Genomic DNA, 23,818 nt, shown 5'->3' with positions numbered 1-23,818 from the left:
CCCACAAGCAATAACTTTTCTGCTTTTCATCTAATAATATGCGGCCGATCGAAAGTAAAAGTTTAGACTTCACAAGATATGTAAAAATAGCTAACCTATAAAACAAACTTTTTTTTTCTTAATGCGACGTTTATGTTTGGTTTATATATACATGGAAAGATTAGTAGTTGTAAAAGATGTAAAAGTTTATCCCTCGTATCTGAATTGGTATAATCCATGTGGTTCGTATTATACGGTTTGTATAGCCTGTGTTATACAAATTCGTTAGCTATATTTCCATTCTTATTTTTATTAAAAATCTATCTATCTTTTCTCATGAAACGAAACGCAAAGATCTTGATGCAACTAGATTTGCAAGCGCGTCTAAAAAATCATGTAATCGCACACAATTGAAAAAGATACAAAGATACCAGGTACGATAATAAGTCACGCATGAAACGAGTCATTTTGTACAATTAATTGATATAGATTTCCAGGAACCATAGTCTATGATACAAACATGTGTGACTCTAGCAAATTAGATAAGTGACGATTAACCACGTAGTCGTGCGGTGTTGCGTTGTAGTCTTTGGTCGCGGGAGGGAAACGTCAAAACAACTCTTTGTTTACCGCAGACATAGTTTATCTATGGCCACAAGCTTCCCTCGCTTACTTCCGTCACTACGTATATCGAGCAGAGAACATGGAATTTTCACAATTCCCTTTTTCAATTGGCTATCAATACGCCAAATAAGGAAAGGCTGTTCGAACAGACCCGAACGATCTCTAATGTATTTGCGACACGGTATTTCGAACAGCGATAATGGTAAATTTCAAAACAATGCATTCCCAGTAAAAATTGACAGCAGCTATCGACAAAGACGCACAGAAGCAAGAAAACTTACCGAACTCTGCGGGGAATTGGATATACTTGGAGACCGTTGCACGGTGACCAACGCCATGATAAGGACCTGCCACGTTGTTGAGATGTTGGAGACAACACTCACTGTCACTATGCACACACGTAAAAACGATCGGATCGTTTGAACCACGGAAAAACGATCATTTTTCACGCACTTCTAACGGCATCACGCTCGCGGCAGCCATATTCGATACGGTCTAACGTAGCGGCCAGTCTACGCATGCGTCTAGCCACGGCGTGCGCACACCCGCGATTTTCCTTATCATACAATGACGTCATAGTCATGGACTACACATTTTCATTTCTTTAAGTATAAAGTATAATAAACTTACCTCCAAATTATAAAATTAAAATTATAAATAAACCTAAATCCGTACCTTCGTAAGAATCTGATTGCATCGAATGATGTTACTTATTTTTAACATATACAGTACAAGCATGTAAAAATTACAAAACATCGAATGATTGTCTTTTCAAATCTTTCTTGTAATCATATAATTCTGAATTAATTTATACTTCACTTGAATATTATTCTCTTAAAGGTTATAAAACAAAATATATTTATACAATTCTTTATTTTCCATACTTTCTATAACATTTCTTGTAACTACCGACAAATTTATATTTATTACGTTTACATTTATTTATGGCTATAATTATATTTGCGAAAAGATATTTCTATACATATAATATATATAATATATAATCGACATATTTTTGTAAGATATCGAAGATTTCGTATAAAATTTTACAAAAAATTGTTACCGTCGCGCTCGCGTGTTCTGTTATTTTGATAACATTAATTATGAACTGATTTGCGTATGTGTAGCGTAAATTCATGCGTTTAAGATGTTTCAAAAGTTTATCGATATTAGAAGAGGAAGTTGAATATTGGATATGTCAGTGAATCGATTATAAATCGAGAGATCGAAACCGCGTTGCAAACGTTTGTACGATATATATACAATAATACATAAAGATCGCATTACACGTAAAATAAAAATTGCGTATCTTATATTTCTTAAACCAAAAGACAGTATTATATTTATATTTGTTCAAAAATGTCGAAAATTTTTACACCAACAAATCAAATAAGATTAACCAACGTTGCCGTGGTTCGTATGAAAAAAGCAGGAAAGCGATTTGAAATTGCTTGTTATAGGAACAAGGTTATCTCATGGAGAAATAAACTGTAAGTCTTTATCAGACGATCAAATCTAAAACGTACGTTACATTATTCGTATTGTACGTTCTTGTCATCTAACCTATACGTATTTTGCCCTTATAACATATCTTACTCTCTCTTTTTATGTACATAATACATATTAAATTTTCTATTAATCGTAATAACAGAATTACATTTCAGAGAAAAAGACATCGATGAAGTTTTACAAACACATACAGTATTTATAAACGTTTCAAAAGGTCAAGTAGCAAAGAAGGAAGATCTTGTAAAAGCTTTTGGTACAGATGATCAGACAGAAATTTGTAAAGAGATTCTCACAAAAGGAGAACTTCAGGTTTCTGACAAAGAACGGCATTTGGCTTTAGATTCTATGTTTAAAGATATTGCTACAACTGTTGCTAACAAATGTATAAATCCAGAAACTAAACGTCCATATACAGTAACTATGATAGAAAAAGCCATGAAGGATATACATTTTTCAGTAAAGCCAAACCGAAATGCAAAACAGCAAGCTTTGGATGTAATTCCTCAATTACAGACTATAATGCCATTAGAACGAGCTCAAATGAGACTCAGAGTTTTAGCCTCAGGTAAGGAGGCTAAAAAGATAAGAGATAAAATAGTAAAGTCAATAACAAAATTAGAGACAGAAGAATGGGATAACGGAACGTTAAATTTGATTTGTTTAATCGATCCTGGACATTATAGAGAGATAAATGAATTAGTAACATCCGAAACTAAAGGTTCTGGATTATTGGAATTACTTAATTTAAAAGAAATTGTTGAGGGGGATGAAGTTTTGGAATAAATAATTAATTTTATCGAATGTTGTTATCGTCTTTAACCTTTATATACATATATATATATATATATTGTATATATATATTTATTTTCATATTTAAATTTGAAACTGTACATTTACAATATTTTTTTCTATAAATATTTTTCTACCATATATGTATATATATAGCAACAAAAATTTGTTGCAAAATGATTTCTATTTAGCAATCTATTAATGTATATATAATATAATTTTAAAGATCTACTTTATTTTTGTTACTTAAATAGACAGATGTACTTTAACGAAATCGTATGTAATTATTTAGAATTAACAAAACATTTTATGAATCATGACAGCTTTATGCGACAATATGTCGAAAAATCTCTGTATAATATTTTAAGACTATACTGTACTTTCAACTTTTTTTTTAAATCTTTATATATCAACTACTTTGATATATTAATCAATTACTATGTACATTTAATAATATAGTAATATAGTAATACAATATAATCGGTAACTGACATTTATAATTTCTCATTATAAAATATTTACAATGTGTCTACTTAAAAAACATATTTAAAAATAATATTATTGCAAAATATTTGTGTAAAGTATTCGGTTATTTATATTACTTTTACAATAAAAGCAATAGGAAATAGTCTACAGATTTTTGTTTTATAAAGTCTATAATTCAGTTATCCTCATTTTTTTCAACCTCTACTCTAGGAATATATATATTTTCTGTACGTTGATCACACTTTGCTGCAATTCTTGAGGTTGTTAATAGAAAGTTTTGTAATTTGTTTAAATATATTTGTGCCTCCTTATTTAATAAACCATGTTGAACCAAAGATGCAACATTTCGTTCTACACGTTTGCATATCGCTTTTGCTGAGTGTAGCATAGAACAAGCTTTACCACCACCCTATTAGATTATAAAATGAAATGTAAGATATTTAATAGAAAGTGTAAGATGGAAATGTTCTTTTTACCGGAATAATATATGTTTCCTGGGGAGGTAGTTGATTGGCATATTCTGCTATCCATTCGTCCAAATCATTAATATGTTTACTTTCAAATGCTTTAGCTTTTCCAGGTATTGGTTTTGATATAGCATGACTCAAATCAAACAGAATCATCTGCACCCTCTTTAATTTATCAACATAAGGATGTTCAACTTTACTATCTGTTGCAAATTCCCTTGCCAACCCTATTTGTGCTAATAACTCTTCCGTTGAAACAAGAGCATTAAATGTTACATCATTTTGCGTAGTTATATCTGTGTCTATACTTGATAATTGTAAATCGCTGTCTTGCATAGAAACATTTTCCTTTTTTGTTACTTTTGATGCTGAACTGCTACTGTAATGAAATAATTTCATGTTGATATTACCTTCACTAATTATTTATACATACCTTCTGCAATTTATTAAGAATTACATTTATGTGAACGTGCTAAAAAATCATTATTTAATTCATTATTACAGAATATTTTTTACATTTTTTCTTATCCATGACAAAGTAAGGAGATTTATTAAAAAATATACTTCATTATATACAACAAACAAAAGGAACATATAACAAGTCTTGACAGTTTTTATAGTTTCCTAGCGTATAATCCAAAAAGAATATATTAACATGTGTTCAAAAGCAATAGATTATATAAAAACAAATAATTTCTATAATATTTCTAAGTTACAAATATACCAAATCTGTTAATGTAGCAATTGATAAAAATAAAGTTATAAGACATTTATAGACTAATGTCTATGATATTTAGATGCAACATCAAATTAAGATTTTATACTTATATTATGACAAAGGCTATTAAAGTATAATAAGAAAAAGAATATCACAATAAAATATATATTTTATGGCCCGATATTGATACATGTTATATCATAAAGTATAAAATAAGATTCAGGTTATATTAAACATTTGTCATGTACATAAATACCTATTTCTAAATGATGTCCATAAGACAGTTTTATACAACAAAACAGGATTTTTCCATACACTTCTAACTACTTCCATATCTATAATGAATATCTGTAACATAAACGTAATTACGTCAATATAGTATGTATTTCTAAGCGTAATAGCTTTAGTTAAAGTAAGAGAGTAACGATAACGACATATCAATCGTTAGACGTTAAGTTACTTCGCAATTTGTGATCATGCTGCTGGTTAAACCTGCGCGTTACAGATTTTTTTTTTTTTTTTTATTTATTTATTTGTTGAAATTACAATCAATTCTCGCGTTGAGAATTTTCAGTAATTTTTCTGGCGTGGCGCAGTGACATGGCTGTTTATTTACAATAAGTTAATACTTATTATAGATAGGTATAATTTATGAGTATTATAAGTAAGTGCATATGCTTAATTTGGATAATTAAATGAATCTAACGTTTAGGTCTAGCGGGTAGTACCTCTTCAGCCTGCGAATCTGGTCCGTCGTATCGAGTAGCGTTACAGATGATTTTTAAAAGTTTTGATTCAATGTACTATATAAAGGGACTATATATATTTACAAAAAAATTTGTATGAATCGAATTTTTATTCCAAGAAAATACACATATCTAAATATATATTAAAATATGTAATTAAGAAAAATGTATTTAATATGTAAGAAGAAAACAACCAGATTTCACGGGCAAACATTTTGTCTTTTGAAATGCTTTTTATTATTTGTATGATTTAAATTGCCTGATTTGCATGTATACAAAATTTTATCAACTATGTGGCAATTAAAAGAATGTAAAAATTTTCATGCATTGTTTTAACGATAAACGGTAAATTCCTGAATGATTAATATCAGAACTTTTCATTAAATATTTAAATTTTTAGTATGGGCTCTTTGTCTCTATCACACTTTCTAGCTTTGGAAAACTCCTAAATAAATAATTGGAGTCATCTATAGTTATAACAGTACTTACATACGTACATACATGTGTACATAACTGGTGAAACAAGAGCTGATTTAAAAATTTTACAGAATGAAATATTTTATTTCATAGATACGTTCCATATTTATACAAAAGTTGCAAATATTTAATGTACAAAGTGGTAACTTGATTAAATCAGAATTTAAAGAAAAAAAGGGAAACCTGATACAAAATAAGGCTATGAAATAATAAATAAAATTTAGTAAAAGAAAGCAACAGAATTGTCTCTTAATAATTGGTTTATTAAGATTACTTAATTGGGAAATTTATATTATAGTAAAATGAATTATGTTTGTGTATTTAAATTCTAAGGTAAAATTATGAAATACATATGTAATTTATAATATGGAATTAAATGTATTTGCTATTTTTAAACATACAGTTTTGTTCATTTGATACAGATACTTATAAACTATACATAGTAGGCATAAAACATTTAAAACGCATATTCAGTATGTAACATAAAATTCCAATCATCATCATCGTTATATTACTATTTTTATGGCATGTATAGGTTTACGATATTGCACGAAATATCACAATGTTGCTGTTATTATGAAATATATAACACAGGTATATCATTTGACATTAATTTTTCAATTAATGCCTTTTAAATACAGTTCATTACATCAATAATATAACAGAATAAAGAAAAATTATTACATTATGATATTATTAAGTGATACTTATGGCAGTTAGATGAATTAAAGAATTATATCATATTGGTATTGATATTATTTGTAGAAATACCAAAAAATCATTTTGTATAACATAGTATTCTTTATATATTTCTAAGTTTGCTTTGAACAATCTCATACAATAGTAATGAATAAATGCTTATTAAAATTGAACTTAAAATGCAGTGATATTTAAAATTATAACAAAATGTTCAAATATATGGCTGTTCCTATAAATTTTTACTGTACATTTACCTTCTTGGAAACGAGAAAATTAACATAAATAAAGCTTCAAATTCGTTCTAAATGTATATACACTGTACATTAATACTTTTATAGAATATGATATGTAATTTTACTACTTACATTGTTACGACCTGACAATCTATCTGTTTCATACATATTATAGTTTCTATTTTCATTAATTATAATAAATAAGTAGTATACCACTTTTAATAGTCATAATGCACAAAATTCATTTTACGATGTCTAACATTTTATTAAATTATATTATTTCAACTAAATGTTAGATTTTGAGGTACCCTTTTATCGAGTTGAGTGCATATATTTTATTTATTTGTTATATTAACAATGTATTATAATAAGTTATCATTGAAACTTACTTTATATTTTATAATTCTATTTATTTATGAAAATTATTATGTCATGTTCAGTCACCCACATTAATTTTTTCTTGTAATATTTGGTAGTAGCAGGCCTAAAAGATATATATTTATATATATACATATTGTTTAAGCTCTAAAATCTTATATAGAGTTTCTCGCGGATATAATATTTTACCTTAAGGGTAGTGAACATAATTCCAAGTTCTCCATTTTGTAAATAAGGCTCCATAAAATCTTCTATAAAATGTATTTCACTGCCCAATTGTAATACGCTGGCACGGACAACAACAAAACAAAACACAGGAAATAATTCATCCATTGTCCATAAATATGTAGTCCCCAATTGCTTTTGAACTGCCTATTATAAAAATCATGTGAGATTTAACAAACAAATAAAAATATACAGCAAAGAAGCTAGCTTACTTGTGTCATTTGTTCAAATGTATTCCTAACGACTAATAACTTTTCTAACGGAGAAAACGTGGTTTTCAATTGTTGTAATGTTTCTATTGCCTCGCTAAAGTACGGTTCACTTTGATACGGTAATCCGTTTTCGTTTAAATTCATTACGTTTGTATTCTTCCAAAATTTTCTGAAATTATTATTTAAACTTTAATAAAGTCACTGTCATTTTTGTATTTTCAACAATATTACTCACTGATCGATGTCCAAAAAAGCCATTAGCGTTATATCAGGTTGCTTGTTCCATTTCATTAATCTTTCCCAATAGGCATCATCTTCTTTCTTATTATGTAAAGCATACAGTACAAAAAGTGCTGAATGCACACGAGGTAACAATATTGGATGAAGTATCGCTGCAGCACTTATAACTTGACTAACAACAAAGTACAAAGTTAAAATAATGGAACATGATATTTGTATAATTATGATAAATAAATAATAAATCATATAGAAAATTAATTAAAACATACTCTTCTTCTTCATTTTCTGTTTCTAATACGTATTCTTTACCACCTCGGGGTAACGCCGGAAATAACAGAGTAGCTATTTCATATATTCTTGATGTGATACTACGAAGTTCAGACACAGCATGACTGAGTAATAAAGGATGAACTCTTACACCACCATACGTAGCTGTATATACAGCAGCAACTTCTGTTAAAAGCGCTCCTAATGGGTGAAGTGAGCTATCAAACGCTTTAATCAAGTACTTATGAATTTCTCTATAACTTTGAATTGTAAGTTTATCTCTCCCAAAACAAGGAATTTTATCCAACTCATCAATTACTTCGTTATTTTTCTCTTTACCGGTACTAGTAATTGTCAGAAGTTTCTTTCGTTGTAAAGCTTTCTGATGTGACTTAGTTATTATACTAGCAATATTTTGCCAAACACGTTGTGTCTCTGCAGACTTATCAGTTATACCTATAGCTTTCGAACCTGGTTCAGGTACACCAAGTTGTTGATAACATTGCCTAAATATAGCTTTCCATTTTTGATCTGGTGATACACATAATTTACCAAAAGATCTGTATTAAATAAAAACAAATAAACTTAAAATTACGCTGAAATAAATATTGCTCGCAATAAACTACTTACGTCGGTTTCGAATTAGTTTGTATATTTCCGCTAGCTTTATTCATATGTAATGTTGCAATAACTTTTACTCCTTCGTTCCATGCACCATTCATATTACCTTCCAATCTGTCACCACTAGTGAAAGTTAAAGTACCTTTACCATAAAAAATACCAGCTGATTTAAATTCACCTTCGTAATGAGTACCATCTTCAAACACCATGACTCCATGACCCTTTTAGCATAAGCATTTTATTTCAACATTTTATATTTACTAAATTTTGAATTATTTTGAATTATTTACCGTTAAAACGTCTTGCATGAAAACTCCTTCATAGTAAATACCATCTAAAGTTACTATTAAACCACAACCATGTTTCATACCATTACTCCATGATCCTAAGTATTTCTCGCCTGAAATAATATACATACTGTTCAATAAACCAATACTTATTTATAAAGATTTAATTTTACTAGAACAACGATTTCTTTTCCTATTTTTTAATTACGTTATAATTACCTGTCATAATGTCGTCCATAATTCCATATCCCTGTTTAACACCTGCAGCCCATTCCCCAATATAAACAGATGCGACAGATGCCATAAAATGACCTTCCTTTTTAACACCATGACCATGTGGTAGTCCGTCTTTGAAATATCCTTCATAAAAGTCTCCATTATTGTACCTAGAATATTTTACATTACCTTCTTATATATTGTATATTTTATTTATTTACGCTTAGAATTTAAATTGTTATTTAAAAACTGACTTCATCGTCCCATATCCATTCTGTTGTCCATCTTTCCACTGTCCTTCGTATACACCTTGTGATGGAATTTCCATTTTACCAGTACCATGAATAATACCTTTATGAAATTGTCCTGCATATTTTCGTCCGTCAGGCCATTCTAATTTTCCAGAACCGTGCGGCTTACCACTTAACCAGCGTCCTATGTACCAAAATAAAAGATAGTATTTTTCGTATACATATATGTATATTTATGTACCTACATACATATTCATCATTTGTATTATAATTTTAAAATATGAAATATGATATAAAACGCGTGAGATACAATACTGTTGTTAACGACATACGAACCAGTATATTTTGCATCTTTGAAAACACTGTGCTTAGTGAATGAGAATGAGCTAGAACGTACTATTGGAGGCACATGTCCAATAACTCTTTGTAGACTACATTTTATGCCATTTTGTAAAGCATACAGCCATTCATTTCGTTCAGAAGGTGTTGGAGTATATAATACAAATGTGTCCTCTGGAGCTACTACTGATATAGCATTCTGAAACATAGAAATACAAATACAAAAATTGCACATTTGTAAATGTACATTTATATTTGAATTCCAAAGAGGTTTACTTAACATACTTGTACTATTTCAGAGTCTGGTAAAGGTTCTACCCATAGAGTTTTAAGTGGATGTACCACATGAGATGTACCAGTAACATGGATAAATATATCAGTTAATAAAACAAACCAATGTGTAGAAAATCTTCCAGAATTAAGTATTGATAAAGGATGTGCTCGTGACTCTCTAATAAGTCTTCTATCAGGAAATCTTAATAATTCCCCAAGTTTCCCAGAACTTTCCCAAAATAATTTAGTTGCTTCAGCTTCTTTTTGTTGTTTCTCCTGATCATCACATATTTGTTCCCACTTTATTAATGCTTCTTGTAATCGTTCTACACCCATTCTTGCACCATTACATTTCATCAAATTTAAAACCATATTCTTATATCTGTACAAAGATGATGTCTGTTATTATAAATAAGAAAATAGTGGATCACTAGTATATTTAAGATGTTTATAGCAATATTAATTTTTTAAATATGTTTGACATAATGTAAGAATATAATTCCTTAAACGATCCTTTATAACATAAAGAATAATTTTTATTTTTGAGGCAGCAAATTCATTGCCTCTTGTAAACTAATAATCTTTTCTTATAATTATTTTGCCAATTTTTAATAGTTAAAAAATAATGAAAGCTATTACGCTTATGTGTCTAAATATAACTGGGAGGAAAGAAAAGAAGAAATGAGGAGGACCTCTAATCAGAGGTTGTGGGCAAAAAGATGAAATGCATAAGAGCGGAAGTGGAGGAAGAGGAGCAGAATCTGATCTGATAGTGACTCAGATAATCGCTCTCAATGTAGCCAACGAGAGAAATACTCTCGAGAGCAACTCGCGATAGTTTTACTCTTAAGTGGATATGTACCTTAAGACAATTAGGTTGTAAGGCTGCTAGATAAAATGTAAAATATAAATGCAAATGTAAATGAAAATGTAACTGGAAGTTATTCAAAGCATAGATAAGAAATAAATAATAATACATATTTAGATATATTTACCTATTCAATTTATGTAGTGGATGTTGCAATGCCATAGTAATTGTAATTTCATCAGCAACTTTTTTAGTTTCATTAGTTTTTAATTTATCCATAAATAAATTTGTTATTACTTGTGGTATTTCAATTATTTTCGCAATATATGTAAATCCACTCAAAGAAATTATGTCACACACTGCATTTAAGTAATATTTATATACAGTAATATATTCTTCAACATTAGCTACAATTGTCACTTCATATGCTTCACCAATATGATTAAAATAATCCCATAAACTAATAACATTTAATACACTGAAACTTAATAACTCAGTATAACATCGACATAATGTTTCATAAACATTTGATTCCTGCATAGCACCTCCTCTTTTCTGGAATGGTCTAATTAAATTTTGATAAACAATTAATATTTCTTCCAAGAAGATTTGTTCACTTATTAAATCCTCAGAGATATTTATCTTAGGTTCGTTTATCACAGAACAGCAACTGTAGTTACCAGAGCTAAAAATTTGTTGGGGACTGCACTTATTGCTTGTCTCAATATCGAGTTGGAACATTTCACCAGTTTTACTGAAACCACATGACAACTTTCGTGAGTAAATAGAACTCTCATTTCTTATTGATACTTTTCGTAATTAAATTATTTACCTTGACTGTCCAATAAAGTATAAACCATGATGCATCATGACTAAACTATGAAAACTACCAGCTGCCATGTCTTTAGCTCTTTCGTTTGGAAATAATTTCGTAGTAAATAAACGAGGTGCACTCTGATACACATTCGTTTCCAATGTCACTTGTTTATGGTTATTTCTGCCCCAAGCAAAAACTCTTCCATCTAGAGTTAGAGCAAGAATATGAAATGCACCACATGAAATTTTTCGAAGTCCAGTATTACTGAGTTTTGCCACCAAAATAGGTCGCGAGCGTTTAACAATATCTCCTGTTCCTAATTGTCCATATTGAATATCACCCCACGTCCAAAGTTCAGTAGATAGAATACTATTGCCAGTACGAGTTAGTGTACTGATTCTTTCGTTTAATCCTTGTTGAGACAATTCATGCTCAGAGGAACCAGTACTTGATGACCAAGGAAATTCTTCACAGCGTAAACTGAGTGCCAAACTGGTAGCAGCAGGTTTTGGATATTCTTCTCCTAGTTCCAAATGTTCACTACTATCATCTTTAAACTCATTTATATCTGAACTTCCACTCATATGCCTGGATAATGTAACAACTTTACCTCCCACATTTTTCACTCCTTCGTATACTAAATTAGCTACGTTAGATACATTTTGTTTTATTAGTCTAGTCGGTTTTTCAATGTTATCTAAAGGTATATCTTCTTTAACACTTCCATAAGATGAAACCCATGATAATTGTCTGGTTAAGAATTGCCTTGCAGCTTCTGTATTTATAAAAATAACATTCCTTTTTTCTTCTTTTTCAGAATCTATAGGATTATTGGCACACAGTTCTCCATTTTCTACCACTTCAGAAATTTGTTCCTTTTTAATATTTTCGGCAAATGAAATCTCTTGTTCTTTACTAGCAACAGATAAAGCGCTAATAGAATTGGTTGAGTGATCTTCACTAGATTGCTGTACATGAAGTCCAGTAGGACAAGTATCTGATGACGTTAGACTTGTAGGACTTAACAGCACGGTGTTGAGACACTGAGGACATGAATTAACGAAAACTTCTTCTTCTAATTCATTCTCGCTGTCAGTATCATCTTTTAAAGTTTTTGGTGTTTTTCTCACTGCAACTACATTAAAGTTTGAACCACATGCAACAGCAGACACAGTTCTACCCTCGAAAAACTTGACCTTTTTAGGTTCTGTACTGTTAATATCTATTTGAGATTGATTTCCACTAGCCCAAAGTTGTCCGTTTTCTGTTACAAATAACGCTGCTTGATCACTAACAGCTATTGATTTTACTTTGACAATTTCATTTTCTTGTTTATATCTGTAATGGTATAAATTATTTGAGTATAATGTAAAAATACATAAAGATTTTATGGAACCTACCCATGACTACAACATTTAACTTCTTCTTTTAGAATTATTGTATCTGTTACACTCATATCCTGAGGATTTACTTTCAAAACATGTCCATTATTATCTACAATAAATAAATAATCCGAATTGGATGCTATATCGATCACATCAAATTGAGCCCTTTTGAAAACCAATGACGGAGGACTGTCCTCCAAAAATGATACCTCTCCATAGTATAGACTGTTAGTAGTTGTTGCTACAAAAATGTGATCTTTAATGGTAACCAGTCTACAAATTGTGCCATTTGGTTGGTCACCGAAAATGTATGATAACTTATCAACACCTCTCCATAAATGCATGTGTTTCTCCATTTTGTAGGATGTTTGACAGATAAACTATGCATAACCTAGAGATATCTTATTTTAGAGGATAGTGTTTTTAGTCAATAATGCTTTCGTCATGTGATTCTTGACTGAATCCCTTTCACTGAATTTTCGTGCAAGAGTACTCGAGGCAATTTACATATTGACATGATTAAACTAATGATTTCCTTATTACAATACCGAGAGTTGGTTTAACAACACGTACCACAAACCTGTACAGTACACTTTACTTTTGCTACACTGTTACTGACACTTTGATACCCAATATGATCTGTCACATGATCATTTTACTATATTGTAGGGGAGGGAGTAGATGTTTATTGTTAAGTGTGGTTTTCAGTAGAATTAAGACGAATATTAATAATTTAACTTTATTAAAATAAGATTGAGACGCGATAAATATTAGAAATCTTTGTACTACCAGTCGTAGTAAAGCAAAACAATTTTAAAATAATTTTACATAACATTTCACCTGTTGCATGTTAATACTTTTTATATTCATCTAAGAAGTAGGAATCAAAGAGTTATCTATAATAATAAAATATATAATTAAGCGTCAAAGGATTAAGTTTATTGGAATTTGTTTTATATTTTTAGAAATAGCGCCGAAGTATTAAAAAAATCTTATACCTGTGTCATATTCAACCAATTATTTTTTACTGCTAAACGTTAAATCTAAACATTTTCGTTGAATATGTACGCGCCTAAAAACTCACTTATCGTCGATCAAAGTCGGATAAATTGTATTCGGAGCACCCACCAATCAGGAGCACCCACGATCCTAAGCTCCGATGTTTGTTGTAACGTCTGCTAGAATGGCAGCGATAAAACTGATTTGGTCTTTATTAATAAATTTAACAATATGTGTAATTCTAACTGTGGCAGGGTAAGTGGAGAACCTTGTCTATGCTTATGAAATTTAATTATTTTGAATATCGAAGATATTTGCTTTATGATAATTTTATAACCTTTTACTTTGTAAACCATCTACGGAAGCTATTAATACGAAAAGGATTAAATAAAGTTTAAAGTACGTTTGTAGATCGACTTCATTATTTATGTTTACCGTTAAGAATTCTGCTAAAAAAACATTACAATCTTGTATAGTTATACATTCATATGATTGATGTTGAATGATCTAACAATTTAGGCTGCTAATTTGAAGTGTTTACAGTATATGATACATTAGAAATAGGAATTAAAGTATGTATATATCTTTGCAGGAGAGATTTTTATGCCATTTTAGGCATACCATCGACAGCGAGTCAACATGCGATAAAAAAGGCATACAGAAAATTGGCAAAAGAATTGCATCCTGACAAAAATAAAGACGATCCGAATGCCTCTCAGAAATTTCAAGATCTGGGTGCAGCTTACGAGGTTCTGTCGGATAACGAAAAGAGAGAAATGTATGACAGATGCGGAGAAGAATGTTTGAAGAAGGATGGTATGATGAATAATGCTGATCCATTTGCAAGTTTCTTTGGTGATTTTGGCTTTCACTTTGGTGGAGAATCTCATCACCAGCAAGAAACACCTAAAGGATCTAATATTGTAATGGACTTGGTAGTTACTTTAGAAGAATTATATAGTGGAAATTTTATAGAGGTAAGATTTTATAGTTAATCGAGAAGATACGTAAATGGGACATACAAAATTGTTTATCTTTCAGATAACAAGAAATAAGCCAGTTACGAAGGCAGCAAAAGGAACAAGAAAGTGTAATTGCAGACAAGAATTGGTTACTCGCAATTTAGGAAATGGAAGATTTCAAATGATGCAACAATCAGTTTGTTCGGAATGTCCAAATGTTAAATTTGTTACAGAAGAACGTGTATTAGAGGTTGAAGTAGAACCTGGCATGGTAGATGGACAAGAAACTAAATTTATAGCAGAAGGTGAACCACATTTGGATGGGGAACCTGGAGATTTAATCTTAAAAATACGAACACAACCGCATCCAGTTTTTGAAAGAATTGGTGACGATCTATATACAAACGTCACTATATCTATGCAGGACGCGTTAATAGGTTTTAAAATGGATATAGAACATTTAGATGGACACAAAGTAGCTATTCAGAGGGATAAAGTAACCAAACCGGGAGCCCGTATTAGGAAAAAAGGAGAAGGCATGCCTAATTACGAGAATAATAATCTTCATGGCACCTTATATATTACATTCGACGTTGCTTTCCCTGAGACAGAATTCACGGATACTCAAAAGGAAGGTAAGTTATTTTAACATATAACGCTCGTGAGATAAAATACGATCGTTTGTGTTTGTTCAATCTTCCTTTACTCTTTTCGCAGAAATAAAAAATCTACTACAACAAGATTCTGTAAGTCGAATTTATAATGGAATAAGGGGAAATTAAGAACTTTAAGTGTAACGTATGTACAAAGTGACAGTATAAAATGTGCATACAACCGAGGTGCGCGTGTTGACTCAGTGTGTTTCTATACCAAGTGGTGCTTTCGCTTCCTTGAAATGTGGATACCAACAGGTTTGGTAGCCAACCATGAGGTCAGTTGAAATGGATACATGTAGCAAACATAATAACCATTGCGAGTACACGTACTTCCTCTTTGATTATAAGAAACTGGTCATATATATTATTGCCGATTACTTATGCGGATGTTAGGAACGCTTGCGCAGTTTATTTAACAAAATAAGTTATTTTTCCTTTAACACGCGCGGGTGATGTATGAGTGTTTTACATGAACAGAAATTTTGCATTTAAATAGTGAGGAGTACTCGATGAAAATGTTTTTAAATATCGGACCTAGTATCCAATAATAAAGTATTGTATTACGATTTTTCTATTGAAATTATTCGCAATAAAATGTACAACGCCATCCGTCATCGATAACTCTAAAGGATCGTGCAATCATTTAACTTGCGTTTCATATACTTATTAAAAATGTTTCGCATTAAATTGTACATTAGTTTATATTTTACAAAGGTTTTATTTCAGTACCTTTGCGTACACTTGATTTACAAAAATTAAAGTATAATTCTTTCGTCAGATACAACACGGTATGTTGTAACGTTTTGTTGCTTTGTACACGGCAACCTTAAAATCTCTCATAAAAAGGAGGCCATAAATAAATTATAATTTTTGTATCTTTATACGTAATTCTAACGTACTTACCTATGTAATTACCTGTAGTTTTTGTTAATTTATAGTTGAGTTTCTATAACTATCTCAAGTATGTCACCGATTCGTATTACAATCGTGTTAAAAATTAGCGCACAAACATTTTATTACGAACCGATGGTTTTAATTCTATGCAACTCTGTATTCGGCCATTGAACAATCGAGCTTGCTTTCATCTCGCTTTAGCACAGGTGAAAGAAGTTATTTGCATTGAACCAAAATCATTGAACGATATCACGGTCCTATCGAAAAATATACGCATACGCGTTTGACGGTAAATATTTTCTCTTTAAGCGAATGATTAACCAGTTTGACAAAATCTTAAGACAGGTATCGTTAGACCGATAATGTGACTTTTGCGTTTCTCTTGTCTCAAAATAATAAATAAATTATTTTATACCCTTTTTATAGCGTAGATATATAAATCTGTAGCATAAACGTGAAACACAAATAATAAGTAAATATCCGAGTTACATTGTTCTATCTGAATTTAGGAAAATCATATACAATATACGAACGTTACTAATAAAAGTTTGAGAAAATACAATCGTAAGAAGATAGTTGTTCGAGTCGAAGGCTAGTTAAATCTTTAGGTAATTACAGGACAATAGGACCATTGCAAAGCCGTAATTCGTTCGTAATATCAGTGTTTTTCGTCGAATGCATATTATTGTAAAAAGACGAATGAAGTGTTTTAATAGCAGGAAGTCTGCGAGTCGCGTCTAGTAATTAAAATACTAGCACATATTAGGTCTTTCTTTGAATTTAATTGAAAATTATTCACAGTATGCTTAAGTATGCTTAACAAATCAAACGTCGTATTTAAAAGTTGCTGTCATTTACTACTATATAGGAAGAAAATGTATTTTTGTAACGTAAAAGAATCGTATCTCTCTGCAATTGCATTTTTATACATACGTCTGTACACGTACATTTGTATCCCATAGTAGACTAAACGCATGTATATATGGTCATGTTTAAATTCAACGATATCGCTGCACCACGCCAATTACGTTTACTTATTACTTATTCGTGTATTAACATATTACACTGTGCGTATTTATTATTATCGTACACAATAAAAACGACACTACTATTAGTTGACGCTTAATTTGTTAAGTACGAAATTACCGTGAATCACATCTTTAAAGCAAGTATCTTATCACAGTGTGAATTTTTTTTTTTTTTTTTTTTTTTTTGTACCAGTATACTGGCTACCGTACTCTAATTTCATTCGAGAGTCATTCGAGAGTCATTCGAGAGTACGTTGGTCAAAGCGAATCTCTTCGAAGTTTTCGAAAAATGAGAATAGAAAGAAAGAGGAGAAGAAGAAAAAAAGATGATAAAAAGACGCAGACAAACAAGCTACAAAGCTACAAACAATAGCAGTATAGCCTCATATTGAATTCATCGACACAGGCGCTTTGTTTTCCGTACGCGTTCAATCTGCTAACCGATCCTACCAACTTGTTGGTCTTACTCTCGTTTCTGTACCGTATCGTACCCTCGAATATCGCGTCACCAGGTTCCGTTTGAATCGTGATCGTGTAATCGATCAGTTGGTTCTTCTCACCCTCGCCCTTCCACGCTTTCGCGGCTTTAATTTCTTTCAATTTCAATACCGCGCATTGTACGAACTTGTTCAGCATGTTATTCAATTCCGAGACCAAGAAAACTGCCTTGTCCCGAAGACTTTCGTCATCCGAGGAAACATCGTAGCTGTTATGACACATGCACCAATGACTAGCTATACCCGCCATGGAGCACGTCCTGTAGTCAGGAATCGGCAAAAACCAGCTGATTCCACGGGGCAAATTGTCATCTTTCGGCATCGCTCGAAGTCGGGCCTTAAGACGCGGTTCCTGCAGATTTTCCGAATGCAGTATGTCGATCAAGGTCTCGTGCAAGTCGAAAGCTGTTGTTAGACTGCGCGTGTTTCTTCGGAAATTCGCCCAAGCTACTTGATACTTTTCCTTCCACCATCGTGGCATCACCACGAACACAAACGGAAGGCTGTCCTCCATTCTTCCTTGATAAGTCTGCCGAAAGCTTCCCCATCTCATACCATGGTCGCTCATCACTATCAACGCTGTTTGATTTAGCAACCGTTTCGTGAACAAATAGGTGACGAGGTTGTAGTAGGAATTGTCACCTAATTGCGGATAGTTGAAGAAATCGTGGGTGAGGCTGGCTTGCCAGATCATAGCGAAGTATGGGTCCCTGTAAAATCGCGAGGCGAATTTCTTAGCGTAGTCCAGTAAGTTTTCGAACGTTTTTCTGGTTCCCACGCAGAGATTCGCGTTTAATTTGTGCGTATTACCGATATCCTTCTCGGATGCGATACAGAATGGTCTGAGATAATAGTCAGTCGGTTGAACTCGGAAGCCTCGTTTTAGATAATTGAAGGTGGTCATGCCACAGGCATCCTCGGCGAAACCCGTTCGATAACCAGACGCGCTGAAATTTTTCCAAATGAATGGGCAGTCGTCGAACGTTTTATCTTTAGTTTGCCAACATAGATCGTGCAGTTGTTTCTCGGATAAGCCGCTTAAGACAGGCACTAAATTCGGATACGTGTTATCAGCCACTTTGGTGTAACCCAAGAATTCAACCGCTCCAAGTTCTTTCAACGCGTGGACAGTATTCGGCATCATACGATGAAAATTTAGTCGTGAAATCGAGTCGAGGCCGATTATTAACACGCTGAGCTGTTCAGTTTTCATATCGGTCGCTCTGGCTCGCTCGTATTTCCTCTCTACCGATGGGAAACGAGGTACAAACGCGTGATAATCCTTGTATATCACCTCGTTGTTGCGCGAACATTCCACTTTCACAAACTCGGTGTTTACGGCCGTCGCGTTTTCGAATTTGAAACACTCGTTACCGTACCTATAAATACGAATTACGAATTACGAATTACGAATTACGAATTACGAATATCAACTAAATATATTACGCTTGAAATTAAGAAAGAGACTAAAGCGATAAAGAGGCAAATACGTATGACAGATTTAATCCTGCTTGCTACGGTTTTCGCCAAACTTTGGTAGAAAATTGCACGTGGTTCGAACAACGCGCTAAAACGAAATAAGAAATCGTAGACGATCGATAAAAGTAAGAATGATCAGTCTTACTGACGTAACAACGTTATCTTCGTCCTTCGTTCGCCAGAACGGGCGCCAGCAGCAATCGATTTCCCCTGAATTGTTGTAAAAATGGCCGATCGCATTTGGATTTATGTAGAGCGCTGTGTCGTTCGAATCGACCAGCGGTAAATGACTTCCGTGCTCGCAAATAAGTGGTTTTTCCTTCTCGATAAATCGTGCGATCGCTGAATCGAAAGGATCCATCGCTGGAATTCGACAACCTTTGTTGCGGACTACGAAACCGGAGTTCGCTATGGACGCGAACAAAGACTTCAGTTGCACGTAATTGTCTGAAAATAAAGTATACGTTCATCGTTCGTTCAATCGATTAATTAACAACGACAAAGAGATGTTTAAACGAGCTTCGCTTAAACGTTCTCCAAGTCCTATGCTTTTAGTAAAAATAGGTATAGGTATACCTTGCGAGGTATCGTTGATAATAGCTCCATACCGTGCCGTTCGAAACTGATCCGTGTTGAACGTGTTTATTACGATCAACGATACAAATAGGAAGATCAGCAGCCCTATTAACCATTTTTGTAGCCGCGATCGACTTTTGTATATTTTGTTATGCAGTTCGAAATTAAAAGTGTTAGGCTCGTCATCTAGCGCTTTTTTATCGCCACGAAACAGTACCTAAAAATAAAAATTATCAGATAAAGTAGCGTGAATATCTTGTTAAATATTCGATACAATACCCTGTCGTATTATTTCCATCCGTTCTAATAAAACTTAACATTCGCCCGTTTTATAGCTTAAATGATTTTGCTGATATTTTATCGTCTTTATACATTTTTCTATTCGAATGATTTCTCTTTGGTTTGTATCTTTAAGAAGATATATATATAGAATATAATATATCGAAAACTAAAAGTTCTGCGTCCAAGTAACTAATTCGATAAATAAAAGAAGAAAATTGGCATTTGTAGATTAACACATTCGTTCGAATACTCTATATATATATATATATATATGTATGTATGTTTAAACATTGGTACTTTTAGTAATCAAAGCTTTCGTGATTCAAGTTTCTCGTTTCTCGTTTCTCGTTTGTCGGCGTATGTTCGGACATGAATATATATCTTTACATCGTATATTTATATCTTTCTATATCATCCGAATATCCATGCGGTGGTATATGTAACGACAAGAATAAGTAAGAGAGAAGAAGTAGTCGAGTGATTCAAGTTTAGCGGAGAAGTTGGCGATTTGTTATTAATTTTCATCTGAATACACAATTTAATCTAAGGTATATAAAAAACAGGCATAATAAGAACCAAACTGGGAATGTACACACACGATAAGAACAATTTACTTGTCAACGATTAAAAAGGAAATATTCTTTAATTTGTTCAAATTTAACTTAACCAACTATAAATTATAACTTTCGGATGAGAAACATCTCACAGGAAAAGCAATCGATAGGATCGAATATTATATTTAACTCGAAACATTTTCGTCAAACGATTCGGATTTAAAGGTTAAACTTCATAACGAAGTTTTTGAAAATACAAGAGAAGATTTGAAACTTTCACTGGGCTGAGAGCGCGGTGCGAAGGTAAAAGCAAGATTAGTAGGATTCTTCCGTTATAAATCCAAGTTGAAGAGTTCACTTTCTTTCGCTTTTATAAAATCGCGAAATTGAAAAAAATACACGTTTATTAAAAGTCGAGAATCGATAAAAATTCGTCGTTGACTTCTCGTAAGAGTGAAAATTTGGTTAAAAACGTCGTTGTAATCGGTCGGTGGTATTGTATATTATAAAAGTATATTGGAAGAGCTCGCCGATTACTCGAGTTGCGAGAGAGGACAAACGAATCGTTCGACTATTAAAAGTAACGTCTCGTTCGCTTTATTTCTTTCAGTTTTCACGTTCTTTTTCAGATATTTAAAGAATACCTCTTCGCCGTTATAACGCCATTATTATATTCGAACTTTATGTTTATCGTTGGATTCACGAGGTTCGATACAGTTCGGATGGAAGGAACGACAACGATAAAATATCGCAACTTAATGATATTTTCGTAACTTACCTTATTTTGAGATTGATCGCACATGCCAGAGCAACCTTCCTTGCTAATCACCTTTGAACGTTTGAAAGATATCGGAAACAGGTACATGCATCATCCGATATCCAGATCTTATCGTAAAGAGGACTATTCGAGGTCGTTATCGTTGTCTTTGGTATAGATTCAGACGTCTGTAATTTACGACTAGACCTTCCCGTCGAACTGCAATGTTCGCAATCACGCAAGAAATTACACCGACTGGCAAAATATAAAATCACGTTATCGTAAAACATCGCCGATGTTCTGTATATCGCGCTATCTCGATCGCATGCTAAACAGAGATAGGAAACTAAAAAAGAAAAAGACGAAAATCGCAATTACAGAACAGATAAAGAGAAAGAAATGCGAACGAAAAATTACGCTGTACTTTACGCATATTATCAATTCCGATTCTAATTTGAACCGTTAGCTTTTAATTTTGCGTTAAAGCGAAATTATCCGACTTACCGATGGATTCTTTCGATCCTGCTTTTTCCGCCGCTTTTTCCGCCGCTTTTTCCGCCGCTTTTTCCGCCGCTTTTTTCACCGTCAGCCTCTATCGAAACGATCCCAAGCGCAGGCATCGTTGAGTAAATCTCGCTAAGCTTTTTAACAGGTTTCTTCCACCATTTCATCGCATCGCGCCACGATTTCCACGATGAAACTTTGCTCGGTTCGACCACGATTTTTCGCGGTGAGAACGAAAATGGAGAAACGTTTGCCAATCGATTCGATGATCGCTTGGAAGCGGCTGTGTCAAAATACGTCTGCACGATGGTCGCACACCTGAGAAACTCGTCCTCTTTGTCTCGTCCGCAAAGGGGGTTTGCTCGCTGGCTATTTCGAACAAGTACCAGGCCGCTAACAGGGCTGTGTTTCCTCTATAAGCGAATACTCGGCTTCGAATCGCTGTTTCTCGAGAGATTTTGAAAAATCTGTAAATTCAGCTTGCTCGTTTCTCCTTTAAAAATACTTTGCGTCCAAAATGAAACCATACAAGTACGGTTATGTAATAATATCATATACGCGACGTTTGTACGAGATTGGCGTTGGTCTGCGAGGAAAATTCGTCGATTCTGCAATTTGACACAGTCGAACGGCTCGCTGAACGCCTCGATTCGGCGTCGTCTAACGTCAGCAAGGTTCGATTCGGTGCACTTTAACGTAACCAAGTTTTCGTCTCGATGCATTTTAACGAGAGGGTGGTGGTTTCGGGAGGCGAGTTTCTCGCCGCTCTCGCGCCGCTCTCCTTACTCGCATCTCCGTGTTTTCCAGAACAGGTCGGATTTCACGCGTTTCCATCGGGTTTCCCTTTCACGGCCGGAACACCCTTTTCCGTTCAATTGTCCGCAGCAATGGTTGCCGATCGCAACGGCCGCCGATCGAATTTACCGGACCGCATAAACGGAACTGTCGGATGCCAAAATCCCCATAAACCATCACCATCACCGTCGCCGCGTGTTACGTCATTGCGGCTGTTCACTTTGCGACTGCTCCACGAATACCTCCGTGATCGCTCGCGGATCTTGCAACAGCGTGATCGGAACGGCGATATACGATTAGGAGGCACGATGCGGTACGACGGTGCAAACGATTTTACAATTGGACGACCGTACTCGACGTTGACACGCTGACGAGACGCTGGGTGAAATGCGGCGAGCAGCGTCTGGACCAGTTCGAAGATGGAAAATGAGCGTAAAACGTAGTCCGGGAACGGGAACAGAGTCATCGAAGAACGAACAGTCTTCTTTTCCTCGTGTTCTCCACGTGGCCACGTGGGAACCGTCGGTCAGTCCCCAATTCCCGGAACACGTCGGAGATAGCGACGAGGCGTTGCCGTGGCCGTGGCTGGGATCCTAGCGGAATACATACAGGGGCCATAGGCAGCGAGGTAACGAGAGGAGGAGAGACGAGAGAATCTGGTCGATAGACGCGGTAGAGCGCGCGCGCGCGCGCGCGCCCACGGCCTCTTCCGCACCTCGGCGATACGTCGCGTCGCGCGTCGCGCGTCGCGCGTCGCCACGGGCTAGTTAACAGCCGTTTCCTCTTACT

General features: G+C 33.5%; 6 protein-coding genes across 8 annotated transcripts in view; 2 read left to right on the top strand and 4 right to left on the bottom strand.

Annotated features, from left to right (window-relative positions):
* Positions 1–1,092, bottom strand: part of LOC117238309 (protein phosphatase Slingshot) — a 71,784-nt gene extending 70,692 nt beyond the window's left edge. The window contains exon 1 of the mRNA XM_033503121.1: positions 885–1,092. Within this exon, the coding sequence (XP_033359012.1) occupies positions 885–941 (57 nt within the window). The 5' untranslated portion in view covers positions 942–1,092. The remainder of the gene's footprint in view (positions 1–884) is intronic.
* Positions 1,093–1,720: 628 nt separating this feature from the next.
* Positions 1,721–2,913, top strand: LOC117238320 (ribosome maturation protein SBDS). Its single transcript, XM_033503163.1, has 2 exons — positions 1,721–2,093; positions 2,268–2,913. Exons 1-2 carry the CDS (start codon positions 1,963–1,965, stop codon positions 2,893–2,895), a joined length of 759 nt encoding a protein of 252 aa, XP_033359054.1. The 5' UTR covers positions 1,721–1,962; the 3' UTR covers positions 2,896–2,913.
* Positions 2,914–3,378: 465 nt separating this feature from the next.
* On the bottom strand, positions 3,379–5,316 carry LOC117238326 (corrinoid adenosyltransferase-like). 3 transcript variants are annotated; one of them, XM_033503172.1, is made up of 4 exons: positions 5,301–5,316; positions 4,829–4,920; positions 3,864–4,233; positions 3,379–3,796 (listed from the first exon to the last, which is right to left on the bottom strand). In XM_033503172.1, exons 2-4 carry the CDS (start codon positions 4,903–4,905, stop codon positions 3,563–3,565), a joined length of 681 nt encoding a protein of 226 aa, XP_033359063.1. In that variant the 5' UTR covers positions 4,906–4,920; positions 5,301–5,316; the 3' UTR covers positions 3,379–3,562. The 3 variants fall into 3 exon arrangements, with proteins under 3 accessions (XP_033359063.1, XP_033359062.1, XP_033359061.1); XM_033503171.1 differs by lacking the exon at positions 5,301–5,316 and adding an exon at positions 4,998–5,078; XM_033503170.1 differs by lacking the exon at positions 5,301–5,316 and having other exon boundaries at positions 4,829–4,991.
* A 1,827-nt stretch (positions 5,317–7,143) lies between these two features.
* On the bottom strand, positions 7,144–13,695 carry LOC117238323 (alsin). The gene is made up of 14 exons (XM_033503166.1): positions 13,062–13,695; positions 11,677–12,999; positions 11,032–11,598; positions 10,049–10,418; positions 9,761–9,962; positions 9,428–9,608; positions 9,177–9,343; positions 8,961–9,070; positions 8,680–8,891; positions 8,052–8,609; positions 7,778–7,954; positions 7,543–7,711; positions 7,295–7,477; positions 7,144–7,211 (listed from the first exon to the last, which is right to left on the bottom strand). Exons 1-14 carry the CDS (start codon positions 13,400–13,402, stop codon positions 7,164–7,166), a joined length of 4,608 nt encoding a protein of 1,535 aa, XP_033359057.1. The 5' UTR covers positions 13,403–13,695; the 3' UTR covers positions 7,144–7,163.
* On the bottom strand, positions 10,793–22,279 carry LOC117238324. The gene is made up of 6 exons (XM_033503168.1): positions 22,235–22,279; positions 21,752–21,949; positions 20,138–20,354; positions 19,711–20,008; positions 17,942–19,461; positions 10,793–10,802 (listed from the first exon to the last, which is right to left on the bottom strand). Exons 2-5 carry the CDS (start codon positions 21,836–21,838, stop codon positions 17,946–17,948), a joined length of 2,118 nt encoding a protein of 705 aa, XP_033359059.1. The 5' UTR covers positions 21,839–21,949; positions 22,235–22,279; the 3' UTR covers positions 10,793–10,802; positions 17,942–17,945.
* LOC117238325 (dnaJ homolog shv) lies at positions 14,143–17,669 on the top strand. Its single transcript, XM_033503169.1, has 4 exons — positions 14,143–14,300; positions 14,638–15,022; positions 15,087–15,642; positions 15,725–17,669. Exons 1-4 carry the CDS (start codon positions 14,206–14,208, stop codon positions 15,787–15,789), a joined length of 1,101 nt encoding a protein of 366 aa, XP_033359060.1. The 5' UTR covers positions 14,143–14,205; the 3' UTR covers positions 15,790–17,669.
* Positions 22,280–23,818: the final 1,539 nt, after the last annotated feature.

Source organism: Bombus vosnesenskii, unplaced genomic scaffold (assembly GCF_011952255.1).
Source record: "Bombus vosnesenskii isolate JDL3184/JDL3185 unplaced genomic scaffold, Bvos_JDL3184-5_v1.1 scf7180000013448, whole genome shotgun sequence".
NCBI classification, from domain to species: Eukaryota; Metazoa; Arthropoda; class Insecta; order Hymenoptera; family Apidae; genus Bombus; species Bombus vosnesenskii.
Note: the sequence above shows the minus strand (reverse complement) of the source record. Positions and strands in the feature narration are given on the sequence as shown.

Coding starts and splice junctions, on each gene's coding strand:
- LOC117238324 (XM_033503168.1), bottom strand. CDS start 21,838: ATGTACCTGTTTCCGATATCTTTCAAACGTTCAAAGGTGATTAGCAAG. Junction 20,355..21,751: donor GCGATCAATCTCAAAATAAG/GTAAGTTACGAA, acceptor TTTTATTTTTAG/GTACTGTTTCGTGGCGATAA. Junction 19,462..19,710: donor GACGAAGATAACGTTGTTAC/GTCAGTAAGACT, acceptor TCGTATTTATAG/GTACGGTAACGAGTGTTTCA.
- LOC117238325 (XM_033503169.1), top strand. CDS start 14,206: ATGTTTGTTGTAACGTCTGCTAGAATGGCAGCGATAAAACTGATTTGG. Junction 14,301..14,637: donor GTAATTCTAACTGTGGCAGG/GTAAGTGGAGAA, acceptor ATATCTTTGCAG/GAGAGATTTTTATGCCATTT. Junction 15,023..15,086: donor ATAGTGGAAATTTTATAGAG/GTAAGATTTTAT, acceptor TTTATCTTTCAG/ATAACAAGAAATAAGCCAGT.
- LOC117238320 (XM_033503163.1), top strand. CDS start 1,963: ATGTCGAAAATTTTTACACCAACAAATCAAATAAGATTAACCAACGTT. Junction 2,094..2,267: donor ATCTCATGGAGAAATAAACT/GTAAGTCTTTAT, acceptor ATTACATTTCAG/AGAAAAAGACATCGATGAAG.
- LOC117238326 (XM_033503170.1), bottom strand. CDS start 4,929: ATGTTACAGATATTCATTATAGATATGGAAGTAGTTAGAAGTGTATGG. Junction 4,234..4,828: donor TGGACATCATTTAGAAATAG/GTATTTATGTAC, acceptor ATTTCATTACAG/TAGCAGTTCAGCATCAAAAG. Junction 3,797..3,863: donor AGGAAACATATATTATTCCG/GTAAAAAGAACA, acceptor ATAATCTAATAG/GGTGGTGGTAAAGCTTGTTC.
- LOC117238323 (XM_033503166.1), bottom strand. CDS start 13,402: ATGGAGAAACACATGCATTTATGGAGAGGTGTTGATAAGTTATCATAC. Junction 7,955..8,051: donor ACAGAAAATGAAGAAGAAGA/GTATGTTTTAAT, acceptor CTTTGTTGTTAG/TCAAGTTATAAGTGCTGCAG. Junction 7,712..7,777: donor GCTTTTTTGGACATCGATCA/GTGAGTAATATT, acceptor TAATAATTTCAG/AAAATTTTGGAAGAATACAA.